Source organism: Mesoplodon densirostris, chromosome 3, assembly GCF_025265405.1.
Source record: "Mesoplodon densirostris isolate mMesDen1 chromosome 3, mMesDen1 primary haplotype, whole genome shotgun sequence".
NCBI lineage: Eukaryota > Metazoa > Chordata > Mammalia > Artiodactyla > Ziphiidae > Mesoplodon > Mesoplodon densirostris.
The window spans coordinates 78,120,760-78,142,963 of NC_082663.1; the positions used below are offsets into that span (position 1 = coordinate 78,120,760).

The 22,204-nt window shown below is 38.4% G+C and overlaps 1 protein-coding gene across 5 annotated transcripts in view; it reads right to left on the minus strand.

Annotated features, from left to right (window-relative positions):
* Nucleotides 1-22,204, minus strand: part of MCTP1 (multiple C2 and transmembrane domain containing 1) — a 534,956-nt gene that overhangs the window by 207,864 nt on the left and 304,888 nt on the right. For 3 of the 5 annotated variants that reach the window (XM_060093162.1, XM_060093160.1, XM_060093164.1), the window contains exons 7-9: nt 18,880-18,957; nt 13,850-14,020; nt 11,257-11,387 (exon numbers count right to left, since the gene is read on the minus strand). In XM_060093162.1, coding sequence (XP_059949145.1) covers nt 11,257-11,387; nt 13,850-14,020; nt 18,880-18,957 — 380 coding nt within the window. The remainder of the gene's footprint in view (nt 1-11,256; nt 11,388-13,849; nt 14,021-18,879; nt 18,958-22,204) is intronic. The other 2 variants (XM_060093163.1, XM_060093161.1) reach the window with 1 other exon arrangement.

The following is a 22,204-nucleotide window of genomic DNA, read 5'->3' on the forward strand; positions in this document are numbered from 1 at the left end:
CCGCCAGGGCAGGCGGGGCTGGGAGCCGAGGCTCGGGCTTCCGTCGGAGCGCAGGGAGAGGACTGGCGGTGTGAACACAGCCTGAAGGGGTTAGTGTGCCACAGCTAGCCGGGAGGGAGTCCGGGGGAAAGTCTGGACCTGCCGAAGAGGCAAGAGACTTTTTCTTCCCTCTTTGTTTCCTGGTGCGCGAGGAGAGGGGATTAAGAGCGCCTCTTAAAGGAGCTCCAGAGACAGGCACGAGCCGCGGCTAACAGTGCGGACCCGAGACTGGCATGAGACGCTAAGGCTGCTGCTGCCACCACCAAGAAGCCTGTGTGCAAGCACAGGTCACTCTCCACACCGCCCCTCACGGAAGCCTGTGCAGCCCGCCACTGCCAGGGTCCCGTGATCCAGGGACAACTTCCCCGGGAGAATGCACGGCGCGCCTCAGGCTGTTGCAATGTTACGCAGGTCTCTGCCGCCGCAGGCTTGCCCCGCACTCCGTCCCCCTCCCTCCCCCCAGCCTGAGTGAGCCAGAGCCCCCGAATCAGCTGTTCCTTTAACCCCGTCCTGTCTGATCGAAGAACAGACTCCCTCAGGCGACCTACACGCAGAGGCGGGGCCAAATCGAAAGCTGAACCCAGGGAGCTGTGAGAACAAAGAAGAGAAAGGGAAATTTCTCCCAGCAGCCTCAGGAGCAGCGGATTAAATCTCCACAATCAACTTGATGTACGCTGCATCTGTGGAATACCTGAATAGACAACGAATCATCCCAAAATTGAGGCAGTGGACTTTGTGTGATTTTGTCTGTTTAGCTTTACTTTTACCATTTGTCCTAGGGTTCTGTCTGCCCGTTTTGTTTTGTTTTGTTTTTAGTATAGTTTTTAGCACTTGTTTTCATTGGTGGATTCATTTTTTAGTTTGGTTGCTCTCTTCTTTCTTTCCTTTTTTAAATTACTTTTTAATGTTTTATTTTTAATAATATTTTTTATTTTTTAATAACTTTATTTTATTTTCCTTTTTTCTTTCTTTCTTTCCTTTTTTCTCCCTTTTCTTCTGAGCCATGTGGCTGACAGGGTCTTCCTGCTCTGGCCGGGTGTCAGGCCTGTGCCTCTGAGGTGGGAAAACAAAGTTCAGGACATTGGTCCACCAGAGACCTCCCGGCTCCATGTAATATCAAACATCAAAAGCTCTCCCTGAGATCTCCATTTCAACACTAAGACCCAGCTCCATTCAACGACCAGCAAGCTACAGTGCTGGCCACCCTATGCCAAACAACTAGCAAGACAGGAACACAACACCACCCATTAGCAGAGAGGCTGACTAAAATCATAATAAGGTCACAGACACCCCAAAACACAGCACCAGATGCACTCCTGCCCACCAGAAAGACAAGATCCAGCCTCAACCACCAGAACACAGGCACCAGTCCCCTCTACCAGGAAGCCTACACAACACACTGAACCAATCTTACCCACTGAGGGCAGACACCAAAAACAATGGGAACTACGAACCTGTAGTTTATGAAAAGGAGACCCCAAACACAGTAAGCTGAGCAAAATGAGAAGACAGAGAAACACACAGTAGATGAAGGAGCAAGGTAAAAACCCATCAGGCCAAACAAATGAAGAGGATATAGGCAGTCTACCTGAAAAAGAATTCAGAGTAATGATAGTAAAGATGATCCGAAAATCTTGGAAATAGAATGGAGGAAATACAAGAAACGTTTAACAAGGACCTAGAAGAACTAAAGAGCAAACAATGATGAAAAACACAATAAATGAAATAAAAAATTCTCTAGGAGGAATCAATAGCAGAATAACTTGAGGCAGAAGAAAGGATAAGTGACCCGAAAGATAAAATAGTGGAAATAACTACCACAGAGCAAAATAAAGAAAAAAGGATGAAAAGAATTGAGGACAGTCTCAGAGACCTCTGGGACATTAAACGCACCAACATTTGAATTATACAGGTCCCAGAAAAAGAAGAAAAAAACAAAGGGACTGAGAAAATCTTTGAAGAGATTATAGTTGAAAACTTCCCTTATATGGGAAAGGAAATAGTTATTCAAGTCCAGGAAGCACAGAGAGTCCCCTACGGGATAAATCCAAGGAGAAACACACCAAGACACATTTAATCAAAATATCAAAAATTAAATAAAAAGAAAAAATATTAAAAGCAGCAAGGGAAAAACAACAAATAACATACTAGGGAACTCCCATAAGGTTAACAGCTTATCTTTCAGCAGAAACTCTGCAAGCCAGAAGGGAGTGGCAGGACATATTTAAAGTGATGAAAGGGAAAAACCTACGACCAAGAAAACTCTACCCAGCAAGGATCTCATTCAGATTCGAAAGAGAAATAAAAACCTTCAAAGAGAAGCAAAAGCTAAGAGAATTCAGCACCACCAAACCAGCTTTACCACAAATGCTGAAGGAACTTCTCTAGGCAGGAAACACAGAGGAGGAAAAGACCTACAATAACAAACCCAAAACAATTAAGAAAATGGTAATAGTAGCATACATATCGATAACTACCATAAATGTAAATGGATTAAATGCTCCAACGAAAAGACAAAGACAGGCTGAATGGATACAAAAATAAGACCCATATATATGTTGTCTACAAGAGACCCACTTCAGATCTAGGGACACGTACAGACTGAAAGTGAGGGGATGGAAAAAGATATTCCAGGCAAATGGAAATCAAAAGAAAGCTGGAGTAGGAATTCTCATGTCAGACAACATAGACTTTAAAATAAAGAATATTACAAGAGACAAAGAAGGAGACTATATAATGATCAAGGTATCAATCCAAGAAGAAGATGTAACAATTATAAATATTTATGCACCCAACATAGGAGCACTGCAATACGTAAGGCAAATGCTAACAGCCATAACAGGGGCAATCAACAGCAACACAATCATAGTAGGGGACTTTAACACCCCACTTTCACCAATGGACAGATCATCCAAAATGAAAATAAATAAGGAAACACAAGCTTTAAATGATACATTAAACAAGATGGATTTAATTGATATTTTTAGGACATTCCATCCAAAAACAGCAGAATACACTTTCCTCTCAAGTGCTCATGGAAAATTCTTCAGGATAGATCAGAACTTAAGTCACAAATCAAGCCTTGGTAAATTTAAGAAAATTGGGGCCTCCCTGGTGGCGCAGTGGTTAAGAGTCCGCCTGCCGATGCAGGGGATACGGGTTCGTGCCCCGGTCTGGGAGGATCCCATATGCCGCGGAGCGGCTGGGCCCGTGAGCCATGGCCGCTGGGCCTGCGCATCCGGAGCCTGTGCTCCGCAACGGGAGAGGCCACAACAGTGAGAGGCCCGCATACCGCAAAAAGAAAAAAAAAAAAATTTAAGAAAATTGAAATCATATCAAGTATCTTTTCTGACCACAACGCTATGAGACTAGATATCAATTACAGGAAAAGAATCTGTAAAAAAATTTAAAAATGGAGGCTAAACAATACACTACTATATAACCAAGAGATCATTGAAGAAATCGAAGAAGAAATCAAAAAATTCCTAGAAACAAATGACAATGAAAGCACGACCACCCCAAACTTATGGGATGCAGCAAAAGCAGTTCTAAGAGGTAAGTTTATAGCAATACAATCCTACCTCAAGAAACAAGACACATCTCAAATAAACAACCTAACCTTAGACCTAAAGGAATTAGAGAAAGAAGAACAAAAACCCCCAAAGTTAGCAGAAGAAAATAAATTAAGATCAGATCAGAAATAAATGAAAAAGAAATGAAAGAAACGATAGAAAAGGTCAATAAAACTAAAAGCTGGTTCTTTGAGAAGATAAACAAAATTGATAAACCATTAGCCAGACTCATCAAGAAAAAAAGGGAGAAGACTCAAATCAATAGAATTAGAAATGAAAAAGGAGAAGTAACAACTGACACTGCAGAAATACAAAGGATCATGAGAGATTACTACAAGCAACTCTATGCCAATAAAATGGACAACCTGGAAGAAATGGACAACTTCTTAGAAAAGCACAACCTTCGAGACTGAAGCAGGAAGAAATAGAAAATATAAACAGACCAATCACAAGCACTGAAATTGAGACTGTGATTAAAAATCTTCCAACAAACAAAAGCCCAGGACCAGATGGCTTCACAGGTGAATTCTATCAAACATTTAGAGAAGAGCTAACACCTATCCTTCTCAAACTCTTCCAAAATATAGCAGAGGGAGGAACACTCCCAAACTCATTCTATGAGGCCACCATCACACTGATACCAAAACCAGACAAAGATGTCACAAAGAAAGAAAACTACAGGCCAATATCACTGATGAACATAGATGCAAAAATCCTCAACAAAATACTAGCAAACAGAATCCAACAGCACATTAAACGGATCATACACCATGGTCAAGTGGGGTTTATCCCAGGAATGCAAGGATTCTTCAATATATGCAAATAGATCAATGTGATAAACCATAGTAAAAAATTGAAGGAGAAAAACTATATGATCATCTCAATAGATGCAGAAAAAGCTTTCAACAAAATTCAACACCCATTTATGAAAAAAATCCTCCAGAAAGTAGGCATAGAGGGAACTTTCCTCAACATAATAAAGGCCATATATGACAAACCCACAGCCAACATCGTTCTCAATGGTAAAAAACTGAAACCATTTCCTCTAAGACCAGGAATAAGACAAGGTTGTCCACTCTCACCACCATTATTCAAAATAGTTTTGGAAGTTTTAGCCACAGCAATCAGAGAAGAAAAAGAAATAAAAGGAATCCAAATCAGAAAAGAAGAAATAAAGCTGTCACTGTTTGCAGATGACATGATATTATATATAGTGAATCCTTAAAGACTCTACCAGAAAACTACTAGAGTTAGTCAACAAATTTGGTAGAGTAGCAGGATACAAAATTAATGCCCAGAAATCTCTTTCATTCCTATACACTAATGATGAAAAATCTGAAAGAGAATTTAAGGAAACACTCCCATTTACCACTGTAACAAAAAGAATAAAATACCTAGGAATAAACCTACCTAAGGAGACAAAAGACCTGTAGGCAGACAACTATAAGACACTGATGAAAGAAATTAAAGATGATACAAACAGATGAGAGATATACCATGTTCTTGGATTGGAAGGATCAACATTGTGAAAATGACTATAGCACCCAAAGCAATCTACAGATTCAATGCAATCCCTATGAAACTACCAATTGCATTTTTCACAGAATGAGAACAAAAAAATTTCACAATTTGTATGGAAACATGAAAAACCCTGAATAGCCAAAGCAATCTTGAGAAAGAAAAATGGTGGTGGAGGAATCAGGTTTCCTGACTTCAGACTCTACTACAAAGCTACAGTAATCAAGGCAGTATGGTTCTGGCACAGAAACAGAAATATAGATCAATGGAACAGGATAGAAAGCCCAGAGATAAACCCAGGCACATATGGTCAGCTTATTTTTGAAAAAGGAGGCAAGCATATACAATGGAGAAAAGACAGCCTCTTCAATAAGTGGTGCTGGGAAAACTGGACAGCTACATGTAAAAGAATGAAATTGGAACACTTCCTAACACCATACACAAAAATAAAATGGATTAAAGACCTAAGTGTAAGGCCAGAGAGTATAAAACCCTTAGAGGAAAACAAAGGCAGAACACTCTATGACATAAATCACAGCAAGATCCTTTTTGACCCACTTCCTAGAGAAATGGAAATAAAAACAAAAATAAACAAATGGGACCTAATGAAACTTAAAAGCTTTTGCACAGCAAAGGAAACCATAAACAAGATGAAAAGACAACCCTCAGAATGGGAGAAAATATTTGCAAATGAAGCAACTGACAAAGGATTAATCTCCAAAATTTACAAGCAGCTCATGCAGCTCAATATCAAAAAAAGAAACAACCCAATCCAAAAATGGGCAGAAGACCTAAATAGACATTTCTCCAAAGATATACAGATTGCCAAAAAACACATGAAAGAGTGCTCAACATCACTAATAATTAGAGACATGCAAATCAAAACTACAATGAGGTATCACCTCACACCAGTCAGAATGGTCATCATCAAAAAATCTACAAACAGTAAATGCTGGAGAGGGTGTGGAGAAAAGGCAACCCTCTTGCATTGTTGGTGGGAATGTAAATTGATATAGCCACTATGGAGAACAGTATGGAGTTTTTTTAGAAAACTAAAAGTAGAACTACCATATGACCCAGTAATCACACTACTAGGCATATACCCTGAGAAAACCATAATTCAAAAAGAGTCATGTGGGCTTCCATGGTGGCGCAGTGGTTGAGAGTCCGCCTGCTGATGCAGGGGACACGGGTTCGTGCCCCGATCCCGGAAGATCCCACATGCCGCGGAGCGGCTGGGCCCGCGAGCCATGGCCGCGGAGCCTGTGTGTCCGGAGCCTGTGCTCCGCAACGGGAGAGGCCACAGCAGTGAGAGGCCCGCGTACAGCAAAAAAAATAATAAATAAATAAAAAAAAAAAAGAGTCATGTAGGGCCTCCCTGGTGGCGCAGTGGTTGAGAGTCCGCCTGCCAATGCAGGGGATACGGGTTCGTGCCCCGGTCTGGGAGGATCCCATATGCCGTGGAGCGGCTGGGCCCGTGAGCCATGGCCGCTGGGCCTGCGCGTCCGGAGCCTGTGCTCCGCAACGGGAGAGGCCACAACAGTGAGAGGCCCGCATACCGCAAAAAAAAAAAAAAAAAAAAAGAGTCATGTACCACAATGTTCATTGCAGCTCTATTTACAATAGCCAGGACATGGAAGCAACCATGTGTCCGTCGACAGGTGAATGGATAAAGAAGATGTGGCACATATATCCAATAGAATATTACTCAGCCATAAAAAGAAAGGAAATTGAATTATTTGTAGTGAGGTGGATGGACCTAGAGACTGTCATACAGAGTGAAGTAAGTCAGAAAGAGTAAAACAAATTCTGTATGCTAACATATACATATGGGATCTTAAAAGAAAAAAAATGGTTCTGATGAACCTAGGGGCAGGATAGGAATAAAGATGCAGATATAGAGAATGGACTTGAGGACCCGGGGAGGGGGAAGGGTAAGCTGGCATGAAGTGAGAGAGTGGCATGGACCTATATACACTACCAAATGTAAAATGGATAGCTAGTGGGAAGCAGCCACACAGCACAGGGAGATCAGCTCAGTGCTTTGTGACCACCTCGAGGGGTGGGATAGGCAGGGTGGGAGGTAGAAGCAAGTGGGAGGAGATATGGGGATATATGTATATGTATAGCTGATTCACTTTGTTATAAAGCAGAAATTCACACACCATTGTAAAGCAATTATACTCCAATAAAGATGTTAAAAAAAAAAGAAAAAAGAAAAAAAAAATCAGTATATGTGACCCAAACTGGAAAATAAAGTGAATAATAAAAAAACTATAACACAGTACACTAGTGTGTGTAGATAATCTAATCCATTCACGTGTTCCAAATTTGGGACTAATTCAGACAGGATCCTTAAAAACCATTATTAGACATTGATGGGAGAGTTACCCTCCATGGCCAACTTTGAATTTATTCACCAGCCACCAATCAACTCCCAGAAGTCTCTAATTTCTAAGTGAATGGAGGCATATCTTAATTATTCCCACCACACACACACAAAAAGATAATTATGTGACGTGATAGAGGTGCTAACTATAGCTATGATGGCGATCGTGTTATAATATATAAATCTATTAAAACAATACATTGTACACCTTAAATTTACATGTTACATGCAAAGTATGTTTCAATAAAATTAATTTATTAAAAAAGTTAATACAACAGAGAATGTTGCAACAACAGCTTGCAGAAGTATTCAGAAAGAGTCATGTACCACAGTGTTCACTGCAGCTCTATTTAAAATAGCCAGGACATGGAAGCAACCTAAATGCCCATCGATAAATGAATGGATAAAGAAGATGTTGTACATATATACAATGGAATATTACTCAGCCATAAAAAGGAACAAAATTGGGTCATTTGTAGAGACGTGGATGGATCTGGAGGCTGTCATACAGAGTGAAGTAAGTCAGAAAGAGAAAAACAAATATCACATATTAACGCATATATGTGGAACCTAGAAAAATGGTACAGATGAACCGGTTTGCAGGGCAGAAATAGAGACACAGATGTAGAGAACAAACGTATGGACACCAAGGGGGGAAAGCGGTGGGGGGGGGTGGGGATGGTGGTGTGATGAATTGGGCGATTGGGATTGACATGTATACACTGATGTGTATAAAATTGATGACGAATAAGAACCTGCTGTATAAAAAAATAAAAGTCAAAAATTGAAAAAAAAAAAGAATACAGAAGACCCTGATGACAGTTTTACTCCTGTTACTTTAATCTTAGAACTCAAATTTAATTAGAAGGTAACTATTCTCTTCTAAACTATTCTAGGACCAAGGGATTCTATTATAATCTGCATTATTTCCACTGTTACCATACAACCTTGACATAAACACATGCAACTCTCTTGCCCACCACTGAGATCTAATAATATATTGTTCTTCAGTGGCAGGATGTGTGTAAAGTACAATTTAGTAAGTATAAAATCAGATACCAAGAGTTTCTGCTGCTATTTGGCCATCACGTAGCTTGGAAATGATGATATTTGCCAGGGTCATTTCCTTTTTCTGCAACAGGCATCTTTGTTAAATTAGCAAAGTGTACAACAATTTTGTATTGTCCACTTTGCTTATCTCAAAATTCAACAATAAATCCCTTTACTGTGTAAAATGGTTTAAACTGATACTCAAAAGCTGTCTTAGGAGTCTTCTTGTCTACCTGTGCTCTTGTTTACTCTAAAACTTTTTGGCTCAAATTGTTTTCTTAGGCAATTATATTTGGCATATGACCAAAAGCGAATGTTTTTTAGTGAGGCTGATGCCAGATAAGTTTTTATTATATTTAGGAAAAAATGTAACTGGAAATAAAAGTAAGTCATTCAAAATAAATGAGAGGTTTAGAAATCCCTATAATTCTTTAATGGTAGTATTTGGACTCACCATCCAAGCCAGTTTTAATCCAACCAAGATACTGGGAAGCAGAGCACACAGATTTGCCCATCAAAGCAATGAGGGTGCTGGAGCCCAGGGCTTCTTGATCCTGCTTGCAAGGTTCTCCTGGGTAATAGCCACGGGCATAAAGAACTCATCCAACAACCCAGGCAAAGCCCAAGCCAGAAACTATATGCAGGTGGTAAACACCTCCAACAGCTAAAAAAATATGAAGGGAGGATACACTTCCAACTAGATTACTAGTTTATTATGAAAGGATATAACTCAGGAAAGTCTGGATGGAAGAAATGCACAGGGTTAGGTATGTGTAAGGGGTGTGGAGCTTCCATGCCCTCTCAGGGCACAGCAATCCCCCAGCACCTGCACATGTTCACCAATCCAAAAGCTCCAAAAATGGATTTCTTCTCTTTTTCCAAACTTCATAAACCTTCTCAGCTCCCCCAGTTGTCTACAGCAATCACTGTGATCTTCACACAAGCCATTTATCACTGTTCTCTCAAAATTCGCTAAATATGGACAAACCCATAGAAACGAGATGAAGTAAGATAAACAAGTCCACCTCTCTGCCAAAAATTTCTTAAAATAATTAGGCATGCCCTTGAAGAATTTGTAATATTATCAAGTGAGGAAAAGGGAAAGGTCAGTACAAAATGGGCTGAGAAATTTTCATAATTTCCAAATTTGGAGATGCTTTTCAAAGAAAGAAAAATATGTAAAAGGGTATTTGTCATTATGGAAAAAAATGGAAAAAAGAATAAGAAGGACTTCATGTAATGTGGACCCAGAAGTACAAGAAGCCAGTACATTTCATCAACTACTTCGTTATTTTACTATGATAAGCAAGTTTGAATACAAAGTAATGAGATTGAGGTAGCAAGTTACATATGACAGCCATTCTGATTTCCTTGTGGTCACCAAATAGAGCTAATGTTGCTATAAATTATGAAAATGAATTAATTATTCAAGGAATATCTAGAAAGCATCTACTTGAGAGAGCTCATAGCTTATTGAGGAAGATGGAAACAGACATATATATATAATAAAATGTATTCAATGTATTAACAGATCTATACTGATACTTAAGCCGGTGGAATATCCCAAAGAGAGCAAGGTAGAACTTTAAGAAAACACTGAAAATAGTATTTTACTAGAGGGAAAAAATATGCAGTGAAAGCTTGTCCTCTAAAAAGGATTGAAATGTAATACAGCATTAGCTTGCAGTGGTGTTTTTCTCATTTCATTTTATAAGTAAAATATTAAAGGTTAACTGAAGCTGATCTGTGACCTCTCACTTTATAATACTATGAAGAGAAAAAAACCATTGTTTAAAACGTATTTCTTAGAATAACGAAAGCCAAAGAGACAAATATATTGGGTTGGATTCCTATTTTTGCTTTTTTAGTGTAAAATTCCCTTTATTATTATTAGTATGTATGCATTTCTTCAGGCTGTATGTTTAGAGACTTGGAAATCATGTCAACTATGATGAAGAAAGAATTTTCTAAACTAACAAATTCTTCTGTACACCGTGCTTTATTTCAGTATTGGCAGGTTTCAATGTGTTTTGCTATAAGGACACATATGTAACTATTGAAAATATTAAAATAGGCTTTAAAGTAAGAAAACAATTCATATAATTCAAGCAATCATTCAAAATAACCTTGTCTTTGTGCAGAGATGTCATGTAAGCTTCAGAATACTCTTTTCTTCACCACATTATCAGATTAACCTGGATCTGCCTCACTTACACACTTCCTTCACTGAAACTTGAACTCCTGGGAGATTTATGAACTCCTAGGAGATTATCAAGATTCTCTACCTTGCAGGGAGTTGTAGGAAACAATGCATTTTGCGGTCACAATATGCTTTATGAAAAGTAATATTATCTCAGATCACTTTGCAGACTATGAATATGTTCTTTGTTCCTTTTAAGTATCTTATATCAAATGAGATTCCTCTTTCTCAACTCCCGTAACTTTTATGCACAATGTTCCTGACATCTGGAGAAAATTTCTGGATATCAAATTCAGATAGCCTGTCCATCAACTGGTCAAAACTGCCACCTACTGGTCAGTTTTCAAATCTATTTTTCAGTTCACCCAAGCATTGCCTTACCATGATAAGATCCCTTGCTTCAAAACAGTAAAGATCAATTATAATACCAGACTTACAACAAAGCTCATCCTGTCTAGGGTGATCCAAAAATACCAAATTGCACAAACCTGCCAATAAAGTCATCCCTTTTCCCAGCGTCTTTGTCCCATGCAGTGATATCAATGATTCCGCCTCTTTCTTCATAGAGATGAAAATCAAATTGTTCTCTCCACTGAGGATTCAAAGTTTTTGGCATAATCTGGAAAACCAAAAAGTCATTACCATCTCCTCAATATCAGTCTTAAAAAATTTAACTTGAGACATAAATCAAAGTTTATGTACTATCTAGAAAAGCATGTGAGCTTCTAGAAATGATGGAAATAAGTCATTAGATCTCAGCATCTTGACTACATTTTGTATAAGAGAGCCCAAAAGAATGTGTCCTGAAAACCAACAGGCACCCTCTCATTATTTTGAGTAACAGATAACAGATATGAACTACATAGAAAAGGCAAAGAGTCTGTAAGTGAAATAGCTCACTCAGATACTAGCATTTATTTTACATAACCAGTTAATACACAGATATAACTCATAGTCTGTCATCTTATAATAAAAGAAGATGAGGATTCCCAGAGTTTTTTTCCCTCACTTCCCACACACATAAGAATTGCAAGCTGAATAATGAAGAAAACGGACAATGAAGTTCTGTGGGAGAAAGAGGAAAAAAAAAGTAATTTGGGGGTGGTCAGGCAAACTTTTACCTTAAAATTATAGCACTGATGTATCATCCCAATTTTATACATGGAGAAACTGAGACCTGAGGTTTAAGTGACCCACCTACAGTCACTAGGATTTAGTAGCTAGACTCTAACTCAAGTCTTTTATTAGAGCTTCAGATCTCTTTCCCCAAAACACTATGCCAAAAATGTTTGTGAATTAATATGAATATGTGTGTGTATAATCTCCAGGTCACATAAAGATATCTTATCTGACGTGCAATTTTGTAACTTCAAGTATTCAGACAAGACACCTGGTAGAATCAATGAATCAAGTGACTCATACTGATGTGTTTTAAAATTCCATTCACCATTGAGTTAGACCACATTCATATTTGTTTCCCTACTCTTTCTTTTTAGCAGGAGGGCATGTAGTGGCCTTTTCTCTTTTTAACGTACGAGAGACAGATCTTCAGGTGTAAAGACTTTGAAAGCAATGAAGTATGTTATGTGCAAAGGTAACGCAAATGAATCACAATTTTTAAAGTTCATAATCTGAAATTAATCAGCAATAGATCATGGAAAGAAAGAGCAAAGAGAGACACATGTCCATAGCTGGGTTTCATATTTCATACCTAAAGAGCAGAACTATAAAAATAAGTAATGTTTTAAGCCTACCAGAACATGGAAATAATGTTAATTGATAAAAGACAAGATAGAAGTGGTCACAGGTACCTATTTTTGGGATCAGTAGTTTCTTTAAAATGTTATTATTAAACCCATGGCAGAAAAAAAAAGACGGCACTGGATGGATGGTATAACAATTCAAATGTCTCATAATTGGGTTCAGATGAACTCCCTCAGTATTTTGGGGAGTGGTCCGTCTTACTTATCTGGCCAAAAAAGAACTTAAGCTTTCAGTTTTCTTTTTTAGGATTGTCTTCCCTATATGATTTCCTATAGGTCAGAAGTGATGCCTTCCCCTTCGATGTGGGCACTTAAGAAGGTAACCAATCAGCCTGCTAAGAAATCACCTCTGATATTTCTAATACAAGATGGGTGTAATCAGTTGACCCAAGCTGTCAATGAATACCAGCTATAGAAGCTGACCATTAAAGAGGCTGTATGTGGATGCAACACAGATAAATGTAACTATCACTATATAACCATGACTACTATGACCTTTACTAATTATTATTATTTCTGCTAATAATATGATAGTGATATGAATATTTAATATACTATGTTATTACTAATAATACAAGTGTTATTACATAATATACTTACTACTGCTGCTACTCTTCCTCTTCCTTCCACTACTACTGTTTATTGAGTATTTATTATGGGCAAAGCAATATTCTAAGCCCTTTACATGCATGACATATAGTATTCAATCTTCTCAATAACTTTTTAGGTAGGCATTATTTTAATTCTCATTCTCACAGATGGGGAAATGGGGGTATGGAGAGGCAAAGTAACTTGTGCCATGGCACACTGCTGTAGTGGCAGCAGGACCTCGGCCCTCTGTTTTCTAAATAAATGTTTAAAAGCTTGCAATCTGCATTGGTGCATCTCAGTTTGAAAAAATGGTTCAGAGTAATGCACAAAGATTTTTCATACATGTCAAATAGTGCTATTTGTAGTACTTGCACTAGTACTAGATGCAGTAATAATAGTAGCCAACATTTTCTGAGCACTTTATGTGCCAGGTATTGACTTAGGTTTGCTCCGGGTTTTTTTTTTTTTTTTTTAAAGAGATAGTTCCTAGTATTATTCCGTGTGATAGGTGAAGAAACTGAGACATAGAGAAATAGTTTACCAAAGGTCACACAGTACATAAAGTAAGAAATGCAATACAATTGTTAGTACTGTTGCCTGACATGATGTTGAAAAGTAGTGCTGTAAAGCATTAAAAAAGTGTCTAGTGTTTTCATGTCTCAGAGCATGGCTGTTAACCAACCACTGCCTTCCAAGCACTGATGGGAACACACAAGAGATAGGTCACCTTGCTCTTGTACTTCTGATGCCCAAGCCGGAACTTCACATAGGGGTCACTCAACCCATTTGAATCCATCGCCTTGAGGTCTCGCCCCTCAATCAATGTGATGCTGACTATTCCTCTCCAAAGATGTGATTTTCTGTGTACGTCTGACAGACGTAAACTTTGGGTCTGAAACTTGTGGCAAAGGAAAACAGAATTAGATTACTGTGTTTTAAACCAAAATACCACATTTGGCATTACCCTTTCCTCTGTTATAGTTTTTCAAAAATAAAAAATAGGCAGTTACAATTTTTAAAAATAATTAATAGATTATTAGTCATTTATTGTATAATTATTGATAAATATTAAATTATTATCTCATAAATTTAAGGTTGTTGTGTAAAAGAGGTGTGTGCTCAAAATAGTCTACTTTTACAACTCTTAAAATTACATTTTAAGAATATCACAGAGTATTTGCATATGTGTCAAATATGCCTGTCTAAATATGTATAAATAAATATAAATGCAAAAGGCCTCATCCACACTGTGATATGTAATTTTTAATTAGTAACAGTTTTTCTGCTACTTCAAAGTTTTTATTATGAAAAATCATAATAAACACATCTAGCATTTGTCAGTAACAGTTTTTGAAAATCTTTTTTTGTGTTACAAGTGGATTTTACAGTCGGTTTTTAGTTCCAAGATTAGTTTTAAGTTCTATTCAGACAATTAAAAAACTTCTTTATTGCCACAATAAGAGATAACTGAGTTTCAGCTCTCTAAAAAACTACTTAAGGTACCACAGAACAGAGAAAAGTCAATATGCCCTCCCGAGATAGCCTGCTTATGCCTGAAACTTGCATCACAAATTTAAAAAATTACATATGTGATTTATATTGGCAGGTATGTTTCTGGATTTAGTTCTCTAGTATTTGAACATTTTCTTTAATAACTTTTAATTGCTCAATTCTAAGTCACAGTACTCAAGCCAGTGAACAAACTCAGAATTTTTAAAAATCAGCAAGTCTAAAAATGCCATATAATCTCTTGAACTAAATAGCATATAAAACAAGCCAGAGAAAGTAGCTAAAATATTAAAGATCTTTTCAATCTGGATTCAGAACCAAGGAGTATTATAAAAATTGCTGCTTTTTTTTTATGTTGTCAAGCACGTTTTCTTCACTTATAGTGATTTCATGAAGAAATTCAATGTTTCTCTCAACCTCAGAGTACTCCACTTCTAAATTATGGATTAGCTCTACTTTTGCTCTAATTCTTTCCACACTAAAGTGATAGTCTATTTTGTATAACTCCCCGTCCCACTTTGAATTCTTACTTTTTCCCCATACCATAATAATGGCATAGCCATTTTTTATCTATCAAAAGTCATGCGTTTCAGGATGCTTATTAGGAAAATGAAAACTATATTCTTCAAAAGATAATACTTTTATTATTATTATTATTATTATTATTTTTTTTTTTTTTTTGCGGTACGCGGGCCTCTCACTGCTGTGGCCTCTCCCGTTGTGGAGCACAGGCTCCGGACGCACAGGCTCAGCGGCCACGGCTCACGGGCCCAGCCGCTCTGCGGCATGTGGGATCTTCCCGGACCGGGGCACGAACCCGTGTCCCCTGCATCGGCAGGCGGACTCTCAACCACTGCGCCACCAGGGAAACCCGATAATACTTTTAATATTTGAACATGTCCCTGGAAATCTTTCTAAATCACATTGCATATTTCCCTGCCTTGGTGATCAGCAAATTTTAAACACCACTTCTTGGTAGCTCTGCCTTATTCATATCAATGCAGGACTTTGCCTACACATCCCTCACCTCTGTGAGCCCAAGAACAGTGTCACCTGTGTTCTGAAGAGAAGCCAGGGTTACATGGAGCACCTGTAACTTCCACAGGACTCCATACCCCACTTCAGTGAAGTCCCTCTGCTCTCATCTGTTTTATATCAGTACATTGGGTTTCCACATTGATTGTGTTTGAACCAAGGATTTCTCAGATTAAAATAATTGTTTAGAATTCATTGCACCAAATAATTTTCAAGTTTTTTTTTTTTGGTTCTAAGATTTCATACTACTTATTTTATATAATGCAGCAATCGATTTCAGTGCCTATCTATCTATCTGACTGCTGCTGCTCTTGAGACTACAACAGCAGACTCTAGAGAATCAGGTTGTCAACTATGCGTCTGAAACTTTTGTTAAGGGGTATGAGTGGCAAAGAAGGAAAACAAATTTTTGGCAAGTAAGAAGAAATAATTATCTTAGCGAAGACTAAGGAGTTAAAAACTACCCATTTATATAGAGCTTTCGACTTTGAAAGTGCCTATATATACATTACATAATTTGGTTTCCACTAAAACCCTATGAAGTAGGAAGGCAAGTCCTGCTATTTCTATTTTACTGATGAGGAATTTGAGGCTCCAAGTGGCTGGGCTAATAAATGATGGATATGGGACCAGAACTCAGTATTTCTGACCTTTATTCCTGAGCTTCTTCCAATATTGGTCTTTAGGGCAGAGACTCTCCCAGAGGTTTTAAAGTAGTCATGATTTAAGTACAATGTTGCTAAAGGGTACTCTTCAGTTAGGTGAGTTGCTTATATTTGAAATGACACTCGGTCTACATTTTCCTATGTGGCTAATACATGGCATCACCTTCTACTTCTCTGTCATATGAGCACATGTATTCAAACTTACAACATTCCAGCTTGCAGATGGATGTACTTAATGACATTTCCTACACACTCTAGCAGCACATGTCATACACTGCACTCATCAAATAACAGTTGGGTACAATGTAGGTTACACAGCAACTTCGGTTAGCAATGCCGAGTTAGGTTCTTGAATGGTACCAGGTCTGAAACCCTTACTTGCTCTCTCCTCCTCCCGTTTTTCACAGGAGAACAAGAATTTTACTTTTAAGATGAGAAGGAATGCTTTCCATGGGATCCTTCATGCTTTCACAGAAACAGAATGAACTTAATGGAGGCTTTACCTAGTGCCACTAGTTGTTACCAAATGCTTTTCTATAACCTGGAGGAACATTCCCAAAACGACTTGGGAAGCTAAGGGGTGAGGAGTGGAGGAGGGGAGAATATTTCTTAACAAAAACAGGGCTAGTGATTGTGGAAATTAAGGTGACCTGTATAAAAGGCTAAAAGGAAAACAAAGGTTGGGTTTTAAAAACATACTGACCAAATATCATTTTTTAAAGTGATTTTTTTTCAATTTATTTTTGTTAAAATGGTACTCTTTTAAAAAGAGACTTCTTAATTCAGCTGTGATTTGACCAGCTACATAGTCATGAAACAGATAAATGTTTAGTCTGAGTGTGAAAAATAGGAACTTGAAATAAAATTATAAGGTAAAGGGGGAAGATATAAAACTTAGGCTACCAGCAGGAGAAAAGACAAGGGCTTAGCATAAACGTCTACTTGCATCTTTCTAGCAATTTCTGACTATGTGACTTGGGCACATTGCTCCCTCTCTGGGCCTCAGTTTTCTTATCTACGGTTTCCAGACAGTACACCAGGCCCCCATGTACTAAAAGCACTGCTCTGTGTGAGGGGGGTGGTCGGGGGGGGTTGTTGGGGTCTGAATGGAAAAAAAGCATATTCCACAAACAAAGAAGATTTAATCCACTTAAGATAGCTAATACTAAACTTAGTTTTTAAATCAAAGTTTTGGGGAACTCATTGGGGAACAAGTAGCATTCCACAACTAAAACAAACAAACTTTGAAAAGCACTAGCGTTAATGCTTCCCAACATAGCTTCTGAGTAACTTGCTGTTCTGGTTAAAGTTTCCTTCCTCTGTATAGCAAAGCTCTCCAAGTATGGTCCACAGAGCAGTGGCAACAGTGTCACCCAGGAACTTGTTAGAAATTCAGATTCTTTAGCCCCATCCCAGACCAACGGAATCATCAGCTCTGGATGCCGGGCCCACTGCTCTGGTTTAACCAGCCCTCCCGGGACGGGGTTCTGATACGCACTCAAGTGAGACCACCACCCCCCGCCCCTGCTTTAAAAGTTCTAAGGTACATGCACACTGGTCTTCTCCTATGTTCTAATAACTAGTATTAATTACTATAATTGTAGACATCATCCACTCTCTGGGATGGATACTATATATGCTAATTAAAGTCCTTCTTTAGTTCTGCTTCCTAACTTACTGATGATGAAAGCACATTGGTCTGGGTATTTGGAACATTTAAAGAGAGAAATAGGAGGCCACTGAAAAATTATGTGGTTTGTTTAATTTGTTATTTCCTTTGTTAATGATTTTTCTAATAGGATGTATTTAAATAATTAACTGAATAATTGATAATCGGTCAACCAAAAATTACTTATTGAGCACCTAAAGGGCAAGGAGTGTTAAATACATCCAAGAAATCCCTCAATAAAATTAACATATTACAGCTGGTACTTAGTCATCTAAGGTAATGTTTTCAACTATGTCCTGGTTGCAATAGGAGGGAAAGAAAAAAGAAGAGAAGAATAAAAAGGAAAAGCAACCCAGCTTCGAAGCAAAGAGCCAACTCCATAAAAGGAAGAAGTACTCTTTGAACTTTGAAAGCAGTAATTCCCCAGTTTTAATGGGCAATTTGTTGAAATCGCCAAGCCTGATCCTCCAGGATATGATTCAGTTCTTGTGGGCAGAGCTGCACATGTTTCTCCAACATGTGTCCCGTGTGGTTCTCATGCACACTGAAGTTTGAGATCCACTCTCATAAGGAATATTCATCCAAGTTCAGATTTAGTAAAGAATATCAAGACACCAGGTAATAATATAAACTTCAAAGTCTCAGGTAATTAGTCAAAGACGTGTATCTTTAGTAAGATTTTAGAATTAGTGAGCTGGCATTTTAAACAGAATATTAGTTTATGAACATTATTCCTTGAAAACAAATTCTAGACTTCAATCCCTTTTCATATACATAAAAGATGTTAGGATACCGAATGGTTTTCAGAAGAGTAAGTCAGCCATGAGAGTTCACAGCTCATGTAAGCTCAGAAAACATAAACAAACTGGTTGAACTTACTTGTGCATTTTGGTAATGAGCATTCTGAAGCTCTGCTCTGCAGAAGCCCAGGACAGGAGAAGCAGTCCTGCCGCATGTCTGGATGGAAATGAATGATCAGAGCCGTATGGGAAATCTTTGGGCAACTACCAACACCTCATGTCAATCAGAAGTTAGCATCACTCTTTAAAAAATATTATTTGGGGGCTTCCCTGGTGGCGCAGTGGTTGGGGGTCCGCCTGCCGATGCGGGGGGCATGGGTTCGTGCCCCGGTCCAGGAGGATCCCACGTGCCGCGGAGCGGCTGGGCCCGTGAGCCATGGCCGCTGGGCCTGTGCGTCCAGAGCCTGTGCTCTGCGACGGGAGAGACCACGGCAGTGAGAGGCCCACGTACTGCAAAAACAATAAAAAAATTAAAAAAAATTATTTGAAAAAAATATGTATTTGCTTCTCAAGTCACTGTCAGAAAATGTCTCCTAGCACAATGAAGACAAATGCCAATGCCACGATAGTTTCCAGCCCCTTCTTTAGTAACATAATGCTGCAGTGGTCAAGAAAATAAGGTACAGAGATTACATGGTGATGGATCCGGTTTGAGTGGTTTCAGGGTTTTATTAGTAGGTGTAGCAGAGAAAAGAAACAGAGCAAGAGAAATCATGGAAAGAATCACTTTTCCAAGTCTGTGGCTCCAAAATTTTTGGAGACTGTTTCCAATGTCAAAAAAGTGGTAAGGCTCCAGAAGAATAAATGTTGCATGGACAGGCAATAACTATAATCATGTTAACTGCATCCCACATGTGAATCTTTTGTAACTTTTTTTTTTTTTTTTTTTTTTTTTTTTTTTTTGCGGTACGCGGTGCTCTCACTGCTGTGGCCTCTTCTGTTATGGAGCACAGGCTCCAGACGTGCAGGCTCAGCGGCCATGGCTCACGGGCCCAGCTGCTCTGTGGCATGTGGGAATCTTCCCGGACTGGGGCACGAACCCGTGTCCCCTGCATTGGCAGGCGGACTCTCAACCACTGCGCCACCTGGGAAGCCCCTCTTTTGTAACTTTTAAAGAGATATTTCTAAAGTAACAGAGAAATTTTGCCCCACACATTACTTATCTTTGTTGCCTTTGCTACTAAAAAAATAACCCTAAGTTCCCTTCACTGCTAAGACCAAGAGCAGCAAGAGATGGATAAAAATGATACAGATGAACAGGAAACAGTGGAAGGAAGTTATCATGGTGGAGCTAAAAGTGTGTATTAAATGACTTCTAGAGCAGCTAGACAAAGTTTCCAAACAACAGAATTATGATGAGAGTCATCAGCTTTACTAATATCAACAAGGAGGACTGAATTAGGCCAGTCTGAAAGATGGGTTAGATCACACAAAGAAGTAAACATGCATTGAGCAGCTATTATGTGCTGGAGTTTTCATAATCCAGTGTTTTTCATGACAAGTGTTTTTAAGGTACAGAAATTGAGGCACAGAGAAGATAAATACCCTACTTAACGCCAAATGGCTGGAGATTGGCAAGTCTGAGATTTGAATCTGGGATTGCTGATAACTAACTGACGATTTTCCCCACTACATCTCAATTTGTGGACAGAGCCTACGAAGTTCAACCCAAAAAATGCGTTTAATTTGTACAGGATTTGTTGAAAAACTCTGACTTATGTTTAGATGAAATATATCCCTAGGTATAGATTACTAAGAAAGGCTAATCAAGGGCTTAAAGGAAGAAAAAGGTTTTGAGTAGTAGTAACTCTAGCATATATTGTTAAGCAAAACATATGAGAGTTAACTACTCTATAACAAACTGTAGTCTCATTAAAAAGGTGGTGAAGTTGTAGAATCTTTCATACAAATTAAGAACACTTCTATGTCCCAGTTCTCGTTAATAAAGTTTACTAATTGCATTCTTTAAAAACTGGATCACTAATGATAAATTCCTATTATTCTAGATCCTGATTAAAACAGAGAACAAAACCAAAAAAGTCTGTTTAGACTTAAGGGTGGCTAAAGGAACACTCAGTCATACCAATCTTCTCCCTGTTGTGTGCAAATAATCCTTGGCTTTTGTTATTTTGGATTTTTTTTATTTTAACCTGTGTACGACCTAATCCTTCCAAATGAGACCTAGACACTATGAAACTGGAGTGAAAGACATTGCTTGTGTCTTTACAACGGCTGTGTGTGGAGGCAGCCCTTTCCTCTATCTTCAGCACAGAGGTGCACATGCTTTTATTTAATCAAATGATACACAGACACTACAAAGAAGAGATAATGACAGCCTGGAATGACTGTTTTGTGCTGCAAAGCTTGGAGCGTGGAGCAATTATTAGCTCAATCCCAGGCACAGGCATGTTCTATCTTTCCCTTTTCCTGCTGAGTTTATTCCAGTGAATTGCACCTGGATGATAAGTAGATTTGTTCTACAGTCCATCCATCCGCTCAAAGCAGGATTGCCTTTACAGAAAACCCTCCCAGTGCTTTGTCCAGCCTAGTTTGAAGTGTCTCATCTAATAATAAAGCTTCGATCCCTTTTTTTCTTAGAAGATGATTCACTGGCGCTATAATCCTTAGAGAAATTCTCCAGGTTTTTATCTGTAAACCTTCTTTCCTATTTCTACTGCTTCTTGATACAATTTACGGTGTCAGGAAAGTATTTATGTTTACTTCAGATGTCCTAACTACCCTCTCTAAACTTAACTGTGGCCAAACAAATGCTCTTAAGCTTTTACTGTATTTGCTCAAAATATATACTAATAGAAAAGCACCATATAACTTGTAACCTTGTTGGTTTGCTGAAGTAATCTATAGGGTTCTACCAACAGTATGGTAAAGAAGTAATGAGTCCTGTGTTTGACTTACAGAGACAATTTTTGAGACTTTAAATTAAAAGTTAATTTTTTTTTCCTGAGGGTCTTACTTTCACACCTATTGATAGAAATAATACCTGAACTTTTCTTGGGTGTATGTCATATACAGTTGAGTTGTTCAGAATGTAAGCACTTCCACAAAGGATCATATTCTTGTTTTACAAAGGCAATATCTCTTCTCCTTGGTCTGCAAGGTGTTCCTTTAACCATACTTCTGTTTGATCCTACCATAAGGTAGTGCTCTCACATAACTCTGGATTGTTCTGTATTCTATGCACTCCTTTTCACCCATTTCATATTACGATCCATTCTCCATTTTTTGTATGAGGTATCTTGGCATAGCCCAGCCTTCTCCATTTAAACAATATTAAAATCTCTCTTTAATTCACTACAATGCTCTCATAAGATGGATTGTTCAATTAGCTCTCAGTCATCAGAATCTAAATGTCTAGTCAATGGAGATAACTGAGAAGAAACTTA